This window comes from Canis aureus, chromosome 22, assembly GCF_053574225.1.
Source record: "Canis aureus isolate CA01 chromosome 22, VMU_Caureus_v.1.0, whole genome shotgun sequence".
Taxonomy (NCBI): Eukaryota; Metazoa; Chordata; class Mammalia; order Carnivora; family Canidae; genus Canis; species Canis aureus.
Genome location: NC_135632.1, coordinates 14,162,346 through 14,183,402, shown reverse-complemented (window position 1 = coordinate 14,183,402; position 21,057 = coordinate 14,162,346). Strand labels below are relative to the sequence as shown.

General features: G+C 38.6%; 2 protein-coding genes across 3 annotated transcripts in view; one reads left to right on the top strand and one right to left on the bottom strand.

The window, feature by feature from the left end:
• PCOLCE2 (procollagen C-endopeptidase enhancer 2) overlaps nucleotides 1-21,057 on the bottom strand; it is a 64,260-nt gene that overhangs the window by 3,649 nt on the left and 39,554 nt on the right. For both annotated transcript variants that reach the window (XR_013361073.1, XM_077864871.1), the window contains exons 4-8: nucleotides 19,526-19,650; nucleotides 16,482-16,618; nucleotides 6,812-6,966; nucleotides 2,920-3,003; nucleotides 656-823 (exon numbers count right to left, since the gene is read on the bottom strand). Coding sequence is in view for 1 of the 2 variants with exons in the window: in XM_077864871.1 (XP_077720997.1) it covers nucleotides 656-823; nucleotides 2,920-3,003; nucleotides 6,812-6,966; nucleotides 16,482-16,618; nucleotides 19,526-19,650 (669 nt within the window). In the remaining variant the exon portion in view is untranslated. The remainder of the gene's footprint in view (nucleotides 1-655; nucleotides 824-2,919; nucleotides 3,004-6,811; nucleotides 6,967-16,481; nucleotides 16,619-19,525; nucleotides 19,651-21,057) is intronic.
• The window catches only part of TRPC1 (transient receptor potential cation channel subfamily C member 1), a 107,508-nt gene that overhangs the window by 77,923 nt on the left and 8,528 nt on the right, over nucleotides 1-21,057 (top strand). The window lies entirely within an intron of this gene.

Genomic DNA, 21,057 nt, shown 5'->3' with positions numbered 1-21,057 from the left:
TGTGGAAAGGGAAAGGGCTTCACTTTTTATTTTATATCCTTCTTTACTAAAAGTTTAAAAAAAAAACCACATTACATATATTACTTTTATAAGTTAAAGAACTTGTTAAAAAAAAATCATGTGCCTCTGGCTCTGGATGTTTTTCCCCCTTATTTAAATTTCATTTTTCCATAATTTCTCTTAAACTGATTTCCATATGTGGATTTAATGATTCTTTATCTGCAAATGATTCCCCAATAGATATCTCTCTTTTCTGAATTTCGGCTCTGAATTTCCTGTTCCTTGCGGGATATTTTCCTCTAAAATTGTACTGGCACCTGACATGTGGTAACTGACCGTCTCTCTCTCCCCAGACCTGCTCTTTCTGTGTCTCTTCCCCACCGGTGCAGCTGCAAATGCTTCCTGGACTCATTCAGCATTTCCACCATCTCATCTTCGGCCACAAGTTACAAGAACTGGGTCGAGAGCCCAATTCAGCCCGACTCCAAAGGCCTTCCTTTCTACACCATAAGTGGGCAACAGATTAACTTTGATTTTACTTCCCTTGCCTAGCCAGGGCATGGAAAGATCCAGGACTTGCTGCAGCTCGCTCTCTCATTCCCTTCCTTGAGCTTCCCTAGAAGGAAGACTAACGTTTTCCCTCCTCCTTACTCACCTCTTCTGAGGAGCGGGCACTGCTTGCAGACCACGATGACCTTGGCACTCATGTTCTTGCCAGCCTGCTGAATTGCCAAATTTCCCTCTTTATAGATGTTGATGATAGAGACTGTGGCATGCAAACTCCCACCTCGGGTGACAGTTGTGATCACAGTGCCAGCCAACACTGCAGAAGAAAACATTTGGAAATAATATGACAGGGAAGGCAAATGTCAGCAGAACTGAAAATAATTTGACATTCTTCTAAGTTTCAGATAGGGAATATTTTAATGTTCAAGAGAAGGCCCTAACAGAGCTATCGGGTTTAACTGTGCACATTTGTCACCAAAATTCAGGTTGAAAAAAAGAGGCCATGGAGCCATAATGCTACCCAGGTTGTTAAGTGTTGATGCCTAGGACAGAAACCTAAATGTCTGCTGCCCTGCAGTCTGTTTCTGAGGTGGGGACTCTAAAATGTTTTATCCAACATGGGGGGTCATTTACCAAGTAAGCTTATGACTCTTGCTATGATCACTCAAGAAGACCTTGAGTCTTTAGAGACAACACCCTACTAAGAGGTTGCATGATAGGGGTTTGAGCCATGAAGAGCGGAGTCTTAGCGTCTATGTGGTTGAGTGCCTACCCTTCTGTGTCTTCCCCCTTCTCTTTAGCCGTCCTCTCTCCTTCAACTTTGGTTCATCCCAGGGTCCCCATTTCTAATTGTCAGTAAGTATCTGCGTTTTTCTGGGTCTTATCCATCTTGTATATCTCATTTAACAAAGTATAGAACTGAGGTATAACAAAACATTTTCTTGCTTTAAAAACAAAACAAAACAAAACAAAACAAAACAAAACAAAACACCCTAGCAAAATTCAGTTACTTTTCATTATGTAACCCTCTCTTTCTACCACTGTGATATAAGAGGAAAGAGTCTCCCTTTGGAACCACTGAAGGAAAGATGATGTTTCTCAAAGACATGCTTTTGCCATTTTGTGGGTGACAGTTTCGTGCTGTGTGGGATGTACATTGGGAGACTGTTCTAGGAGTCCTGTTCCTGCCCAGAAAAACCAGTAGCACAACCAGAACGCTGTTCCTAGAGGAGTGTTCCCAAAGCAGGCTGAGAACCAATGGGCCACCAGTGGTAGTATTTGGTCATATTACCATATAAGAGAGTCACACTGGAATGAATTACGTTTTGAACTTGGCTGACATGACCCTTTCAGGATAAAGTGAAAAGTCACTGCTCATGTAGCGTGCAAAATTCATAAAACAGAATTCTTATCATGCCTTGGTGATACGTGTTCACTGCAAAATGTTGGTCTACAGCCCAAGTGAAATCAGGTGGCTCCAAAGGACCTGGAGGAAGAGTTCCTTAAGCACCTCCCACAGAAGACTACCCTGGATGGGAGAGCAACCTGTTTTCATTTTTATGCCTGTTCTTTGAATTTCAGCCTGCAAACTCCAGTAGGATTTAGGGTCCTAGATTCGTCAGTGCCTTCATGTCTTTGCTACAACACATTCTGTCCGGCTGCAGATAGTTACCACTTCCAGGCACAGAAAACAGAAAAAGCAAGCAAAACCTCTTCTCGGAGATCCTTCATTTTAGGTAACCTTATTTAGGTTTTAGCAACTTGCTTTTCCTGGCAAGACTTTTCTCCAATGTCCCTTTTGAAAATAACTCACATAATTAAATTTGGTATCTCTTGCTCTTAAGGGATTTTTACAGAAAGTGCAATTTTTTTTTTAAATTAGAAAAAGCTCTTAGAAATTCTAAGTCATTCTATAGTATCTATCTCCTCAGGTTCCAATTTATAAGCATTTCTAAATAGATTTCAGGTTCCCAAGTTTTAATTTAGTACTTTGAAGGGACATTACAGAGGAAATACTTGGCTTTTGAGAAAGGCCAGCTTGCATATGTTTCTAATTTACTTAAGTGGAATTACAGATGTGTGAAAAAATACTCAAGACCTGAAAAATATGTGGGAAAACGTGTACAGGGTTTTTTAGGAACACTGAGCCAGCCAGCACACAGAGAGTAGCAGTATCATACTCCAGGAGTCAAATTATTAAGTTTATGTGAAAAAAGCATATTTTCTGTGTATATGTGAATCTCAGTTGAACAGGACTAGTCAACATACCTTAGTGCATAGGAAAATCTTTTCTTGGGTAAATAAAGAGTGTAACTGACACTTTATCATCACATTCATGACAGTTCCTTTTGAAATGAAGCATGCAGTCTCAAGTTTCTGATTAAAGAGAAAAGGCTGGGTTTTATTTCTTACCAAAGTTACTTGAACAATAATTGCTCTCCAGAGTCCCCGTCCGTCTACACTTTTGTTGACACAGGGAAACGGTGGGTTTTAAACCTAAATTCAAAGAAGACAGAAGATTCAGGAAAATTAATTCAAGTGTAATTGGTGTTTAGACCTGAATCTATCCATTTAAAATTACTATTTCCCTGAGCCACCAAACTGTCATTGCAATGAAATAATTAGAAAACACTCAAAAGAAATTCCTTACGCTACTGCTCTAATTTCCTCAGGGTAACTCAGTACTCTGCTGAATTTTAAACCTGAGATCAAAGATAACCCAAATTTAGCCCTATTCTTTTCTTCCTTTATTTATAACTAACACTAACCAAAAATAGATATAGCCTCCATGTGCCCTGCTTAGAAAAACCCAGTACGACAAATATGAACTCAAAAATCTAGGCTAATTCTTCACTTTACAAAAGGAATCCAATGGTGTTTCCCTGAGGATAGAGGGAGCTTTCTTGGTGCACTTAAAATATGCAGCTGCCCAAATGTGAGTAGTTAAATTTGCAGAAACACTGCTCGTGTGTAAAGAGTGTTATACCTGTAATTAGATGTAGCCAATCACTAAACATTTATTTTGAGCTGCCACTGCCAATAAGGATCTTACGAACTGAGAGGTTGACTAATTTAAAAATAAAACTAAATAGATAAACACAGTGGTTCTCCAGCAGAGGTGATTTTTCCCCCTGTATTGACATTTTGCAATGTCTTGAAATATTTTTGGCTGTCACAACTAGTGGCTGCTCCTGGGATCTAGTGGGTAGATACCAGGGATGCTGCTAATAAACATCCTACAAGAAACAGCTCCCAACAGTAAAGAATTATCTGGCCCAAAATGTAAATACTGCCAGGGTTGAGAAACTGGGTTGACAAAATGAAAATATTTAATTTCCATTATCATCAATAAAAATATTCCCAAAATATTTGCTAATCATTCACTTCTATGTGGCAATATGCTAGGAAGAACTAAACATAACAACTGTAACAGAATTGTACTTGTTGGGCAAGAATTTGCAATTTTAACATTGCCCTTCCAATAACATGTTCTGTAAACTCTTCTGTGTATTTATTTACTCTTAATTTGTACCCACACTTAATTCCAAAAAGGATCTCAAGTGGATCACAGTGTTAAAACATGTACAATTTAATGTTAAAAAACACAGTAGCATCTCTGTGTGTGTGTGTTTTTTTTTTTTTTAAGACCAAGAGCTCAGAGAACATTTAGAGGGAACATTGCTCCAGAAGTTGGGGGCTTAAATTTACCTAATTAGCTGAGTCAAAAAAGTAGTGGCGTTAGTGCTCTCCCTGTCTGATGAAAGAGCATCCTTTCTGTGGCCACTGGAAACCAGCTCTTCTCAGCCCCGGAACATCAGTCTAGAGCATCAGTCTGCTCCTTCTCTCCCTTCCGTAGGTCCCTGCTCTCTTGCATTTAAGTCATCGCTAGAGCACCTGGACCCTTTTCACCTCACTGTCTCCTCTCTCTCTGCACTCCCTGCGTGGCACCTCAGCCTTCCTTCCAGGTGTACCTGCCATCATCTCGGGGGTCCCCCCTCCTCTCAGTGCCGTGGCTCCCTCCTTCTCAGACCTTCCCTCTGCTCTGTGTCCATCACCCAGTCCCAGGCTCCCATGTCCTCCTGCTGGTCTTTCATCACCAAGCTCTCAAATTTAGACATCCTAACATCCAATGTAGCTGCCTCTCCTTCAAGTTCTTATCTTTTCACTCTCCTTTGCCAGTATATCCTCCTTTTTAAAAAGTTGAGAGTTTTTAGAGATTGAATTCTAGCACTGCTCCTTTCACTCCTAACCTCTCCTTAGGTGACCTCATTCTGGATCACAGTGTCAACCATGTATTGTTGATGATTCTCAAACGTAAATCTCTTGCTGAAGTTTCTGGAGGAGGCCAAAGATGGAACTGGAGATGATTACTCCATTTGAGTATCTCACAGAAACTTCAGACCCAACAAGGCACAGCTTAACTGATGACTCGACCCCTAAACCCTGTTCTCTGCTTCAGTAATGGTCTCATTATCTCTGGAATTGTGCAAGCCAGAGAACTGGGAGGCTTTCTTGACACCTCCCTGATCTCCCTCGTCCAATTAATCACCAACTAAAGACCTGTCAATATCTCCCAAGACCCCTGGCTTGCACAACAGTCAGTGTTTCTTGACTCTCTCTGTATCTCTGTCATAGCACAGTTCACCTAAACAACCACAAGAACCTGTGACCACTTGACCCTAGAATTCATTCACCTCACAGTGACCAGAGTGATCTTCATGAAGTGAGAATCTAATCCTGAACTTTGCCTAAATCATCAACTGTTTCCACCACACTCAGGATAAAATCCAAAGTACTTAGAAGCATAAGGAGAAAGGTGGTAGGACCTAAAGATGGATCTAGAAAAAAAGGCTACATAAAACATGTGAAGGGTCTTATATATGGCATGAAGGAATCTGGCTCCTGTGCTGTCCAATATGATAGCCACTAGCCACATGAGGCTTCTTACAGTTAACTAAATTCAAATTCAAATTCCACACACATTTCAAGTGTTCAGTAGTGGCTATGGTGTTGTATAGCACAGGTGCAGACAATGAATTCAAGTGGGAGACATGGTCTGCTTTGTGTGTGTGGTGGAGGGCACGCAGTGGGGAGTTAAGACAGAGGACCTCCAAGATGGTCTAAGTGTGGCTACTAATGCAGCTCATGCCTGGGAAAACAGTGGAGGGGCAGCCCCGATGGCCCAGAGATTTGGTACCGCGTTCAGCCTGGGGTGTGATCCTGGAGACCCAGGATCGAGAGTCCCACATCAGGCTCCCTGCATGGAGTCTGCTTCTCCCTCTGCCTGTGTCTCTGCCTCTCTCTCTCTCTCTCTCTCTCTCTCTCTGTCTATCATGAATAAATAAAATCTTAAAAAAAAAACAGTGGAGAAGCAGAGTTAAGGCAGAAAATAGTATAATAAAAACAAGTTGAGTTTGATATGTTTTAATTTAAATGGTTAGCAGTCACAAGACCCTAAGAAATAATTATAAATCGATGTTTGCAACTTCAGGGAAAGGTTAGGACTAGAGATAAAAAAAAATCTAGGGAGCTAGTTAATTCACTGGAAAGAATAAGGACATCTGGGTCCACTGACATGAGCTGGAGAAATAAATACTGCTTTAATGTAAGGTGGTACATGTCTAGGCCACAAGGTGGCACACTTGTGGAGGGCTCAGAAAAATCCGCCCTTCCAGAAGTGCCTGTGCTCAGGTCAGCCTTACTTTCAGTGCAAACAGAAAATGGTGGGTGATAAAGCTGGGCTGGGGACGCCTGGGTGGCTCAGAGGTTGAGCGTCTGCCTTTGGCTCAGGTCGTGATCCGGGGATCCTGGGATCAAGTCCCATGTCGGGTTCCCTATGGGGAGCCTGCTTCTCCCTCTGCCTGTGTCTCTACCTCTCTCTGTGTCTGCTATGAATAAATAAATATTTCTAAAAATAAAAAAAAAAACTGGCATATGTGAAAATAGGTATCAAGGCCCTAGAACTTTAATCTAAAATACTACAATTCCATAGAATAAAAAAGAAAGCAATAATATTATAAGTACCAGAAAAGAAAACTGGGCTTATAATGATCTGTGCCTATAACAGGGTTCCTAGTATTTTAAGTGGCCATAATTTTCTTAGATGACATTTAAAAATTATTAGCTTATAAACATTTTTATACCTTATACTTTTCTTTCATTAATAGAGGCATATTATTCTCTTAGATAAGTTTTCATTTTATCTTATTTTAGTTTCAAGTATCTTTAATTATTTTTTTCTACCCCAAAAGAATTTTTCTTATACTCCTAAAGTTTGTGCACAAACATCAAAACAAAAACTTACCTGTAGTTACAGGGAACGTGGTGGTAACAGGTGGTACTGTAGTTGTAGGCAATTTTTTTGGCCTGAATTTGTAATGACCAATAAATCCATCTGCAGTTAAACTTAAGTCTGATAAAAACTGAATGAGAAGTTCATTTCTCTCAGATACAATTGGTCTAAAAGAAGAAAAACATTAAAAAAATTTTTTTAAGTGGCTCCTCTCTGAAATGTAGAATTCTAGCATTCCATTGGTTTTTGACAGATTATATGTATAAACTTAAAAGATAAAATACCTCAAAAGGCAAAAGTCTCAATCTGCTCAGTACTAATGCTACTAGCTAATGTTTACTGAGTGCGCAGTTCGGCACCGTGCTTTATGCAAACTCTCAAATTCCACTATACAGCAACCCTATTATTATCCCTTTCTTACAGAAAAGGCAACTGAAGTTCAGAGAGTTCAAGTGATTTGCCCAAGGCCCTACAGCTAGTAGAATGTGGGGGAGCAAGATTTGAACCCAGGACCCGGTAGGCATTGGAACCAGTGGAAACCACGGAAACTGTGGCTGGTTCTTCACCAGCACCTTAGGGTTTGGCCTGACCTGGGAACCACACTGCTTCTTTTGACTAAGACTCTGGCCCAGGGAGCTAAGGATGCTGGCCATACGGAGTCAGATGGAGAAATGTGATGAGCGAATTCCCACGCCCTGTGAAGATTCAGCCACAGGGGTGAATCTCAGTGGGCTAGTCACCAGGGCATAAGAAAGTCATGACTTCCATTTCATTTATAATGAGAGCTGGGATGCACGCCTAAAATGGAAGCATTTCTGTTTATAATCTCAGTAGCAGAATGCTGTGAAGGAGAAAAAGAAAGTGATTGCTTGGGTGGTTATGAATGACACCATTAAGAACTCTAATTTTAAGGCTATTTTAGGGGCTTGCTGGTTAGCTGGCACTGAAGATTTAATGGTGACAATAACAGGCTCAGAAACACTCATAAGTCTTTTTTTTTTTTTTTTTTTTTTTTTGACAGAGAGAGAGAGAGCACAAGTAGGGGGAGTGACAGGCAGAGGGAGAGGGAGAAGCAGGCTCCCAGCTGAACAGGGAGCCTGATGTAGGACTTGATCCCAGGACCTTGGGATCATGACCTGAGCCAAAGGCAGATGCTTAACCCACTGAGCCACCCAGGCACCCCAGCACTTTTAAATCTTAGGGGAGAACTATATTACACAAAATAGTTTCATTTGAGCTTTTTCTATTACTATTTAAGCAATGGTTAAAAATGCAGTTTGGCTAATTCTATTTAAAGACTAATTCAGAAGCAGAAAAAAACCTAAAGTTTAAAAAAATTAAACATTGAGGTAATCTGTGGTTTAACTAAACTCCTTTTTTGAGGCATCTTCTCAGCCGAACCACTTCTTAGGCATCATGGGCAGCAAAAAATGAGGCAACCTAACTTCTTCCTCCACCCATCAGCTACTTTCAGTGGGAATGTCTGCAGGCAGGGGTGAAGGGGGTGGGAGAAGAGGTAGATCCTTACTTGACCAAAGCAGTTAGAAAAACGGCAGGACCTTTTTCTGTCCTGAAGGCTATTACCTTTTAAGCCAAGGGATGGGACAAACCTAAGAGTCAGCTTCATGACCTACATTTAGCATCCTGGTCATAAAAGTGATCGAAATAATTGAAATAATGCTTCTGAGAATTAAGCCTTTACCATAGTCGGCTTGCTTTTGAAAACAAAAGCTTTTATTCCATTCCATTAAATAAATAAAAACAATGTGCATGGAGCACAATTCCCAACTACAATCACAAATAAAATATGTTAAACTTGTTTAAGTGATAAAATCACAAAAAGCACTTCTAAGCAGCGAAGGAAACCTCAAGACCTAATCAGGTCGGCCTTCTGGGCATGGTGCTAGAATTACAGTGATCGTCTAATGCCTTTCTATGAGCTGATCCTGGGAGCATTAAGTTAGAAACTGAATTTTCTGAAGGAGGAGTATTTCAGTAGCAAAGACCTATTTTTGCTGCTGCTCCTGAGCTTTAGCATGAATGTGACAGAATATCGGTGCCATAAATGTCCTGAGGGCCACGTGTTGCATCTGCAAATTAATGTTACAAATCACTAGAAAGGCAAGAGGAAATCGCGCTTGGATTCATTCCCTACCGGCAGATCCCGGGAAGGGATGGAGGATGCCATTTGGTCCTAGAGAGATAAGCTAGCCCTGCCAGCCATGGCGGCTTTGTCATCCCCATCTTCCTCCTCTTCAATCACTACGGCCAGTCAACCCCCACGCCTGCCAATCTTGCCTTCTGAGTATTTCTTGACCCACAGCCTCCTCGCCATCTCTACCACCCTTCTCTACCTCCTCGATTTCCCTGGACCCCCTGTCACAACCTTCTAACCCGCCTCTCTGCTCATCTTGTCAAGGACGGGGGTTCTAAGGCTCTGGCGCCCTCAATTCCTGCCTACGTGCACCTAAAAGCTCCTGTGTCTGCTGGACGTGGAACCCTGCTCCGCGCTCCTGCCTCATCTCTCTCTTCTGGTCAAATAAATAAATATATCCCCACCCCCCTCACCCCCCAAAAAAGAAGCACAGTCTCCTTCAAAGAATCTCCCCTGACCTCTTCACCACCTGTCCCAACTGGACCAAAGGATTCCTTGTCAGGAACTCACCAGGACATTCCTTTGCCAATTTACCCATCTGTTTCACTTGTCCCACTACTTATCTTCGTGTTTTTTATTTATCTCTGTGTCCTGCTACCTAACAGTGCCCACCACATGGCTGGAGTTAAATAAATGTTTTTGAACTGAACTCAATGCTATGGCTATAACTGCACTGACCCAGACACAGGGATGATGAGGTGATCTCACCAACCACAGCACTCCTCCTTCTAGTCAGACTTTTAACAGGGGAAAAGCCCCCTAAATAAGTTTTCTCATTTTCTGCACTGCCCCATGCCAGGAGTACTCTATGAGAAAATATTCCCCTAGTGAAAGTGTTAGTCAGTAGGTTGGCTGTCAAACTACTCCAGGCAAACTCCTCAGAAGTGAGTGGTTCAAAACAGCCCCCATCACACCTCCCCCCCTCCCCGCCTCCATGGAGGCAACCACTATCCTGAATTTTGTGTTTATCCTTCCCTTTACCTATAGTTCTACCAATATATGCATCACTAAGCAAAAGACTGTATAGGTTTGCATGCTTTTAAATGTCATATGGGGGCACCTGGGTGGCTCAGTGGGTTAAACATCTGTCTTCGGCTCAGGTCATGATCTCAAGGTCCTGGGATCAAGCCCCACGTTGGGCTCCCTGCTCAGCCAGGAGCCTTCTCCCTCTCCCTCTGCTGCTCCCCCTGCTTGTGCTCTCAAAATAAATAAATAAAATCTTTAAACACACACACAACTTTATACAAATCAAAGGGTATGGTGTGCATTTTCTGTTATTTTTTCACACTCGACATTATGAGATTCACCCACCATTTTCACTGCTGCATTATGCGAACTATAGCATGATTTAACTATTCTCTTGTTGATAACATTAGGCTATTTCCTCTGCCCTCCATTACAAACAGTATCGCTAAGAATAATCTTGTATATGTCTTGGTGCGCACAGGCAAAGGTAACTTTTGAAGGCACACCAGGAGGGTAGGGTACACGCTCCATGTGAGGTCACAGGATATACGCCCATTTTCAACTTCCTTAGATAATGCCAAGTTGATTTTGAAAGTCATTGTACCAATTTACGCTCTTTTCAAAGATGTATTCACTGTGCATCTTTCTTTGGGGAGTGCCTGTTCACGTCTTTTCCCCATTGAGTTGTCTTTTCCTTACTAATTTTTAGAATTTCTTGAGATTTTCTGGACCTAGGGGTCTTTGTCAAATATGTCACAAATATCTGTTTCTGTTTTGTACATTCTCTTTTCCCTCTCTTTAAGGTATATTTTGATGAGCAGAAATTCTCATTGTTTCCAATGTATCTGTAGTTGATTTTTGGATGATAGGATTCATTTTCTCATATGAATAAAAATTATCCCTGCCTCATTTTTCAATGGGGCCATTTTTCACCAGCTGACCTGTGGGGTTCTCTGATGTGCCCCATCTGCAGACACGTGTGGGTGGATATGTTTCTGGCCTCTCTTTGGTGTTTTCATTAGTCCATTTGTCTCTCTCTGTTAAAACCATATTCTCTTAATTACAACAGCTTTCTGATATGGCTCCATCATGTAAGGCAAATCCTCCTGCCAAGTTCTCCTTCAGAACTGTCTTAGTTTCACCCCCTTCCCCCACCCCCTTGCAGTTCCACGAACATTTTAGAATCAGGCTGTCAGGTTAAATGAAAAACCAATTTTGTTATTTTTAAATGACACTGATTCTTCCTATTCATGAGAATATATAGCTCATTTATTGAGGTCTTTTAAAATATCTTTTAGTAAGGTTTTGTAATTTTCTCTATTCAGGTCTTGCATGCAATTATTAGATTTATTCTTGAGCATTTTATATTTTTAGTTGCTATGAAAATAATATCTTTTTAAAAATACAAACTTTTTTTTTTTTTAAGTAGGCTCCATGTCTAGCATGGAGTCCAATGTGGGGCTTTAACTCATGACCCTGAGATCAAGATCCGAGCTGAGATCAAGTCAGATGCCCCCAAACTTTTTATTCAAGCTATTTAGAAAAGATATTCTTGTTTAATTAACGTTCCCAACAAATAAAAATATAATCTTTAAGTAACACTCTAATCTGGGAATGTACACAATTATAGTAATAGATTTTCTAAGATCAAACCAACCTTGAATTCCTGGTCAGAATGTCTTTTTTTATACATTGTTAGGTTTGAATTACTAATATTTTTTCTTTTAATATTTTTTATCACGTTCACAAGTAAGATTAGTCTGTAATATCCTTTTTTTTTTTTTTTTGGTTATTTTTTTGGTCGTTACCTTGTTTTGGTGTCCATTTATACTAGCTTTATAAAATCAGTTGTGGAACAATCCCTATTTTTTTCTGGAAGAATGTGTGTAGTGTTAGCATCATTTGTTCCTTAAATGTTTGTTAGAACTAATGGAGAAAAACAATCTGGGGCTGTTTTTCCTCCCTTGATAGGAAGACTTTTAACCACAGATTAAGTTTCTTTAATGAGTACTTGGCAATTCTAGCTTTTTATTTTTCCTGTGTCCATTTTTTCTTAAAAAAAAAAATATATATATATATATTTTTTTTTCCCCATATGTTGAATGCACTTTGTTCTCTATCCATTAGACTAAACCTGTTAATTGTTTCTCACATTTTCTACATCCCAATTTTCCATCTTTTCCCAATTGACAGTCAATCTATCAACTATTGAAAGAGATGTGTTAAGAATCTCCTGCTATAGGGGCATTTGGGTGACTTAGTGGTTGAGCATCTGCCTTTCACTCAGAGTGTGATCCCAGGGTCCTGGGATCAAGTCCTGCATCAGGCTCCCCGCAAAGACCCATTTTTCCCTCTGCCTATGTCTCTGCCTCTGTCTCTCATGTATAAATAAGTAAAATCTTAAAACAAAACAAAAAAACAAAAAACCTCCTACTATAATAGTGGACTTTGTAGATCTATTAATTTTTATTTATCTATTTTTTGCTTTGTATACATTTTCGGCACATGCAAGTTTACAATTATTATACCTTCCTGATAAATTGTACCTTTTATCATTACATAGCAACTATTTTTAGTAATGCTTTCTGCCTAAAATCTACTTTTCCCCTGATATCAATAAAGCCATACCAGTTTTCTTTCAACTAGCATTTGTTTCCAGTATTTTTTTCTATCCTTTTATTCTCACATGCTCTGTGTTATTATTTTTATGGAGATGTGTCTTATAAATAGCATATATTGGGTTTTGTTTTATTATGCAGTTTAATACACTTTGTCTTCTCACTAATGATTTGATTCATTTGCATTTATATTGATTACACTTCGATCTAGATAAAATTTTTCCATCTCACTTTGTGCTTTTTTTTGGTCCTGCCTTTTTTAAATGTTTCTCCTTTTCTCTTGCCTTCCTTTGGAATGAACTTTTTTCTCATTTCATGTTTTCTCCTCACTGTTTTGGAAGTTAAAGACTCCAAAGGTTGCCCTAAATTTAATCCACATTTACTTTAGCATATTATACAGCTTAATAATATGTTCACTCCATTCCTAAACAACACTAGGGCCTGTGAGTCCTTCAGCTCTTAGGACCAGGATCTTTGCTCAATGTTTCCTCTTGCAGCTAGTCTCTTATTTTGTGACTTTTACCTTTCTTCCTGAGGTACAAAATGTGAAGTTTCTTTAGGGTCTATTGGTAGTAAATTCTCTCAGCTCTTGTTTAGCTGAAAAGATGTTTTAATTTCTTTTATACATAAATCAGAGGTTTTCCTGAGTAATAATTCTAAAATGACAGTTATTTTGTCTCCTATTTTGAGGATACCCCTCTAAGATCTTCTAACTTCCATATTTACTACCGAGAAGTCATGTTAGGCTAATTGTTTTCCCTTTGTGAGAATCTTTTTCTCTCTGGTTCTTTTCAACATCTCTCTCTGTTGTCTGTGGTTTTACTACAATACATGTAGGAATGGGTATATTAAAATATATGTTGCTTAGGATTTGTTGAGTTCTTGACTTTGATAAATGGTATCTTTCATTTATATTGGAAAACCTCAGCTATTACTTCTTCAAACATTAAATTTCCTACCTTCTCTATTTTTTTCTTATGGAACTCCAATTAAATGTATATTAGATTCTTACACTCTATCCTCTATGGCTCTTAACCTCATTTTTATATTTTCTACCTATTGTCTCTTTATGCTATATTCCAGGTGATTACATCACAACTATTTCTCAGTTCCCTAATTCTTTCTGGTGCTATGTCTTATCAGCTATTATTTTAACACATGTATTCAGTTTCTTGTTTAAATTATCATATATCTCAGTTCCAGAAATTTTATTAGGCTCTTTGTTAACTCTGATCGTTTCTCAGCCCTTTGTTTCTAAGTCATACTTCCAATAATCTGCACCTTCATTTCATATGAATGTCCTTAACCATATTTATTTCACATTCTGTATCATAATTATTATATATGGCTTCTGTGGGTCTGATTATACTGTTTGTTTCTACTTGTTATTGGCTTTTCCTTTGTGTTTTGTGAATTTTTTTTTAATTGGGAACCTATATTTCTTATAACTTTATAGGAATTATTAAAGTCTCTATTAGATGCATTCTTCCAGACAAGATTTGTGTTTTCTCCTCTCTATCCCTTTGGGCACTACCAACTCGGAAACTTTAAATTCTTGGTAATAGGTTTTTTGTACAGTCAGTGTAAATTCTAACCTCAAACTCACTTGTGAACTGGTTTTTGGTTAGGAATTTTCATTAGAGACTACCTTTTTATCCCTTTACCAAATGCCAACACCTAAATAGCCAATTTCTTTACTACCTCCCTTGGGGAGGGAGGAAAATTAGTTCAGTCACATTGGTGTCATTTTCTATGGGTGTCGTCTTTACATTCTATTTGATCCAATCTCATCCCTTGCTGAGGCCCTGAGCTCTGTCTCCTATCTCTAAGCATGATCTGTTGCGAATTAAGTTCTAGGTTACCAAGAACTGGCACATGTCTGAAGGAAGCTGCCACCCACAAGTACTTATTTATCCTTTTGGATTTGGACTTCTCAACATTTTTAACCTCTGAAGATTTCTCTTATTTTTTGCCAACTGAGTAATGCTTAAACAATTTTTTAACTTAGGAATGCTATTTGGTGTTTACAGCAGTATGATTTTAAAGACTATCTTATTTTCTATATTGCTAGGAAATGAAACGAATTTTTTTTTATATTTGAATATAAAGAGAAGGAAAGACATGATGGAAAAAGACTCTTGATAGAGTCAAGAAAGGGTTACTTTTTTTCCCTCAGTTAGAAGAAGTTAAATTTATAGGTTATGGGAAAGAAACAAAAAAAGAAGGCAGAGGCTAAAGATGGAGATAATAGAGAAAAAGAAGAGGGTTATTAGAGGGAAGTTTTAAGGGAGAAGAAGAGGTCAGAAGGAGGATATAGATGAAAAGATTGGCTCTGAATAGAGGAAGGTGTGGCAGGCTGAATGTGGCCCGCCCAAGATGTCCACATTAAAATCCCTGGAACTTATGTATATGTTACCTTATGTGCAAAGGGACTTTGCAGATGTGATTAAGTGAAGGATCTTGAGAAGGGGGAGTATCCTGGATTGTCCAGGTCAGCCCTAAATGTAACCATGGGTGTCCTTAGGAGAAAGAGGTTTGACTCCAAGAAAGGAGAAGGCCATCTGATGACAGAAGCAGAGATAGGAGTGATGTGCTTTGAAGATAGAGGAGGGAACCACAGCCAAAAATTGCAGCAGCTTCTTGAAGCTAAAATAAGCATGGAAACTGATTCTGCCCTCAGAGCAACCAGAAGGAAACAGCCCTGCTGACAGCTTGACTTTAGCCCAGTGAAAGTGATTTCAGACTTCTGACCTCCAGAACTGTAAGAGAATAAATGTATTATTTTAGGCCACTCGGTTTGTGGTAATTTGTTGCAGCAGCAACAGGAATAGAATACAGAAAGAACACCTTCCCCTAGAGCTTAGAAATGGGCCTTTCTCTAACACCTTCAGCTGGAGAGTCAGATTTGGGCAGTAATGTTCAAATTTTGACCAACTTGTATGTATTAAAAATTCTTAATATTATCAAACTTAATATAAATGAATTTAAATTGAAAAATACCATGCTTTAACCCCCAATGTGTCTAGGGGAATCATAGACATGCATGTAAAATCAAGTGATGCATATAATCTAATTATGTATAAGCAACAGAATAGAAAGGATATTTAAATTGGCATAATGGTGACTTTGACAGCAAGCTGTAGTAATTTTTTTAAGTTTTTTTTTTTTTTAAGTAATCTCTACCCCCAACATGGGGCTCAAACTTACAACCCCGAAGTCAAGAGTTGCAAGCTCCACTGACTAAGCAAGCCAGACACCCAAAGCTGTAGTAATTTGAATCACTGCTTTTCCTAGTGTCATATATGAAGGTGTGAAATATCTTGCACCAAAACACAGTCATGTGTTGCACCAATACAGAATAGTGGAATTAAGCAACTTGCCCAATGTCACACAGCTAGTAAGTGGCAGAGATCTTTGCTCCATAAATGTTCATTGATAAATACACAATGCCTTTCAGGCTCACCCAGCAAGTCTGAGCAACAATGTGAGGAAGAGGCACAATAGGACAGGTCTCCAATGAGGTAAAATCATCTGGGTCTGTCGTAAGTATCCAGGTTTCCCTGTCTGGATCTCCAAATTTTAGCCCCCTGCTTTTTTCTCAGAACTTCCCCGTTCCAGTCTGCTGCTTGAGCTCACCTTTGCAGGGCAGTGACGTAGTCCAGTACCTGGCTAGCATCTGACTCTGGGGCATAACCAACTCTGCTTCTATTATCTCTTTGGCTGTCGAGGCCTCACTACACTCATTAATGTTGCTTCACTCTCTGGGTTGGCTACTCTTTGTGCTGGTGCTATATGGGACTCTATTGTCATGGAACCCAAGAATTTGTGAACAAAACAACAAGAGCACAGGATCTTCCAGAAAAAAAAATATAACTGGGCAATTGAATAAAAAAGAAGTTTAGAGCCACTAAAATATTAATGAAATAAAACAGGTACTACTTACGCAGGTGGACTATCGCCACAATACTTTCCAATTCTTTTAGCATCATTGACTTCTCCACCATTAAACACAGCCACAAAATCATATCGGCAATAGTTATCACGCTCAACATCAAACTTCTCAAATTTTAATTCTATAAGCTTTAGAGAAAGCACAACATCAGAAATGTCAAGATAGCACTGAGGAATAATCCCAAAGGGAAATCTTCCTCTCCCCAGATCTGCAGGATTTTCCTTTGTAAAGAATGTATTCATTCTGTTTGAATTATTTGTTTCTTGTTGATTTCATGTTTCTTCTGTAGTTAACAAAACTGTGGTATTCTACTGCTTTCATTTTTAATCATTCCAAAAGATCATCTCAACCTTAGTTAAGATCTTAAATTTAAGAGATCTGTTCACCTACAATTACAAATGTATGGGAACCACCATGTAACCCTACCAACCTACGTTAAAACCATAATTGATACGAGTTGGGGTGGGTAGGAGAGGTATATACCAATTTCATTCTTCTTCTTGGAGATGTCCCCTGTGTTAGCGTGTGTTGAGGTGTGGTGTATGTGTTACGTGTTTGGTTGGGGAGGTGGTGGATAGAGTTGTTCCTCTTTCGAGGGAAGGAGAATGACATTCCCATCACATGTAAAGGAGGCAAATTCTTTAGGACCAGAGATTCAGGAAGTGGGGATTTGACGGTAAGTCTTCTTGAACTATGTTTGAAAAGTGAGCACAGCCTACTTGGTGATGTGGTTGATTTTTGAAGAGGCTGTATGAAAGCACTGATAAAGTCAGTGTTAGATTTCTTATAAATTCCTTAATTTTTTGCACTACTACCAAAAACAGTGTCCTGTCCTAAGTTATTCAAGTCAATAGGAAGTTTTGATTTAATAGGCAATCATTCTCCTCACAAGTGGATCTTTCCAGAGCACCTTCAATGTGTGAATCAAAGGAAATCTTCCTAGGTTCTTAAATACACATGATACCAGATAGCTGGTCCCCACTTTTGCTGGGCAGCAGGTGGGCAGGCAACCCTCCCTGCTGCTTAGGGAAGATAATAGGCATTACTTCCTATTAGGACAGGCCCTGGTTATTAGCTAAAGAAGACTCACATGTAGTAATCTGGATGAAGATGATAACAGCAGCAGTATCACAGAAGGACCAAAGGTAAATTACAGCTTTGAACATAATTGCCACATAGCTACCTATTTACTCACCTTTAAAAAGCACCAGTTATGGGTGAATAATGACTTATCCATATTTAGCACTCCTTTAAATTATATTAACATATTTCCTCTTTGCGTCCAATAACTTCTCACCAGTTAGTAATAAAATGCTTTCTAGATTATTAAAAAACTGGCTAAACATTCCCTACTTAGAAATAAGTCATGTAACAACTACTGGAGAGAAGATTTTTTAAAAAGTAAATAAATAGGAGAATAAAGGGAAAAGCTACGATTAAAAAAAAAAGAGTTAAGTCTTTAACAGAAGGAAACACGCATAGATTTGCATAGAAATTACTTAGGACTTAATTTTCCCATTATATTCTTCTTCTTTGACAGTGCTTCCAGGGATTTCAAGCACTACAACAATGATTAAAAATTCACTTGGCTGAAGCCAAAAATCACATTAGCAAAATGAAACCCCAATTTAAATAATCAAAGAGATGAACAATAGAAAAAAGATGGTGAACTGTAATCTGCAAGAATAATTAAGCTGAAATTATTTAGGCTAATACATTTACAAATGTCACAGAGAGAAAAATGGCCAGTACAATCTCAAGAAATACATAATGGCTTAAATGTTGAAAAATGTGATTTTTAAAAAAGATTGTATTTATTTATTCGTGAGAGACACAGAGAGAGGCAGGGACATAGGCAGAGGAAGAAGTAGGCTCCCTGTGGGGAGCCTGCAAGACCCTGGGATCATGACCTGAGCCAAAGGCAGACACTCAACCACTGAGCCACCCAGGTGCCCCCAAATATGTGATTTTTAAGTGTTATTTTAAACTATTAAAAGTTCAATAAATTTATAGAATCTTTCATCATTAAGTAAACAACCATATTTTTATTCTTAAAAATAAAACTGGATTTGGGGATTATGATCAAAGTGTGTGTGTGTGTGTGTGTGTGTGTGTGTGTGTGTTTAAATCACTAACTTGCATGGTATTCGAGCCAGAGAAAGAAAGAGCGTGTCTGCACATAAAATGGAGGGAGGGGTAGAGGGAGAGAAGCAGACTCCCCGCTGACAAGTGGGGAGGACCCTGAGGATCATGATCTGAGCCAAAATCAAGAGTGGGTCGCTTAACCAACTGAGCCACTCACATGCCCTAGAAAAGTTTTTTTTAAACCGTATTGTAATGTTCATCATCCAGTGTTTAATTAAAGTCTGTAGTGTTCATAACAATAATAATTTTTAAAAGTTATTTTCCAAAGTCCACAAAGTGGACTTGGTCTACTCCTGTACCAAGTTTTGTCCTACAAGCAATATTTGAAAGTGGTTCCTAGGAATGGTAAAATTTCAAATAACCACAAACTAATAAGCACTGGAAACCTGGACCTTCTCTGTTGACTGTTTCAGAACAATGAATAAAGTTATTCTGGGGGGAACCTATGCAAATTTTATGTTAAGTAACAACTGAAAAGACTCCTTCTCTGTGCCTGCATTGGCTCCGTCCAGGTGAGGCTGTCACAATGCATTTGCTTAGTGAACAAATGGTTACCTGAAACATACATCTTACTTGGGGATTCTTACCCTCCCACACTTGGTCACTGCTGTTTATAACATCTTCCACAGGATCAAGCAATCTCACAGGGATTTCCTTACTATGCGTATTGAAATTTGAAAACTTGTATTTATATAATAGGAAATTCAATGCAAGACTTTGCAAGTCAAATAGTGCAAAAGCAATTTCAATCTGTGTCTTTGTATGAAGAGATACCTACGTCCAGCAGGGCCTGCCCCACCCTGCATGCTGAGCTATTGCACGACGGGCCCCTCACACTGTCTACGCAATTCACATACGCATGCTTTCTTCATATTTTTAGGGAATCTTACCTGATTCTTGGGGGCTACAATGTGCCACACACAAGTGACTCCTGCAGGGTAATCACGGTCTGGCCAGTTGGGGGTTTTAAAAGAGCCGGAAGGTCTTTCAAGGCGTCCTCCACAATACTGATCCCCTGAAATTTTTAAGCATGGAAAAAAAATCCAAGTTTATATCCTGATACAAGTTATGGCAATGCAACCATATGGGTATAGTGGTAATAATACAGTAAATAAAGGCAATGACAGTAGCTCTTTGGAATTTGGAATAGTGGTAATAATACAGTAAATAAAGGCAATGACAGAAGCTCTTAAATTGTTTCTTAAAGTACAGTTATACAGTTTTCTACTCCCTCCCAACTCCCCACCACACAGAATGATATTTCTTGACATATCATATCAGCACAAAAGAGCATAGGAGTGAAATCAGGGCTTCTCTTCTTTCTCCTTTCTTTCTTTCTTTCTTTCTTTCTTTCTTTCTTTCTTTCTTTCTTTCTTTCTTTCTTTCTTTTCTTCTTTCATTTTTTTCAATAAAGACAAAACATTTGGGCATGAACTCATTCAGAAATCATGCTAGCTCACCAAATTACACAGATTTTAAGAACCCTCAAGGCAGAAGTATTTATTAATAGGATTAAAATACATGCCCAAGGACAAAATTTGAATTAGTTGGCATAGAGAACACTCATTATCAGAAAACTTTATATGCTATACATCTTTAATAATTTTTAAGAATAATTTTTGTTTGTAAAAACATTTATAAATTTTCAGCAATAGAGAAAAGCATCAAGAAGGAAAAAAATTGCCCCAAATCCAACCACCTAAAACTAACCACAATTAATATTTGAAAACATCATCTCAGACATCTCCATGCATATATACTGAGAGGTCAATAGGAATAACATTAGAGTGAAATTTTAATACAAAGTTCTAAATTTAATTTTATTTGAATTTAACTAACAGAGAAAAACTGAATTGGAACTAATATATTCTAAATTAAAGATTTCTTTGACACAAAAGATAATCATTCTTAAAAGGCATCCCTAAGAAAATACATTATAAAAATCAAGGTTGTATAATTTCTAAAACTTTTTATTCATGGAAAATTTTAAGCATATACAAAGTAAATAGACTAATATAATGAGCCTCTATGTATGCGTCACCCGATTTCAACATTATTATCATTCTACTTTTCTTTTTATTAATACCACTATCCAATCCCTACCACCTGCTTTATTATTATTCTTATTGTTGTTTTACAGATTTCAGAGAGGTAAAGTCATGTACTGTGAAATGTACAAATCTTAGCTGTGCTAATTTGAAAAATTAATCTACTCATGTAAGTCACACTCCCATGACCACAGAGAATCCATTTCCCACCAAATTCCTGTATCCCTTCTCAGTCTGCTGACTCTCCACACCACTTTTCTGAAAAACTTCGCCTTAGATTAGTTTTATTCTAGACCTTCATATAAATGGAATATGTATTGTGCATATTGTGGACTCTTCTGCGTCTGGCTTCCCTTGCCTGTTAGCACAACATC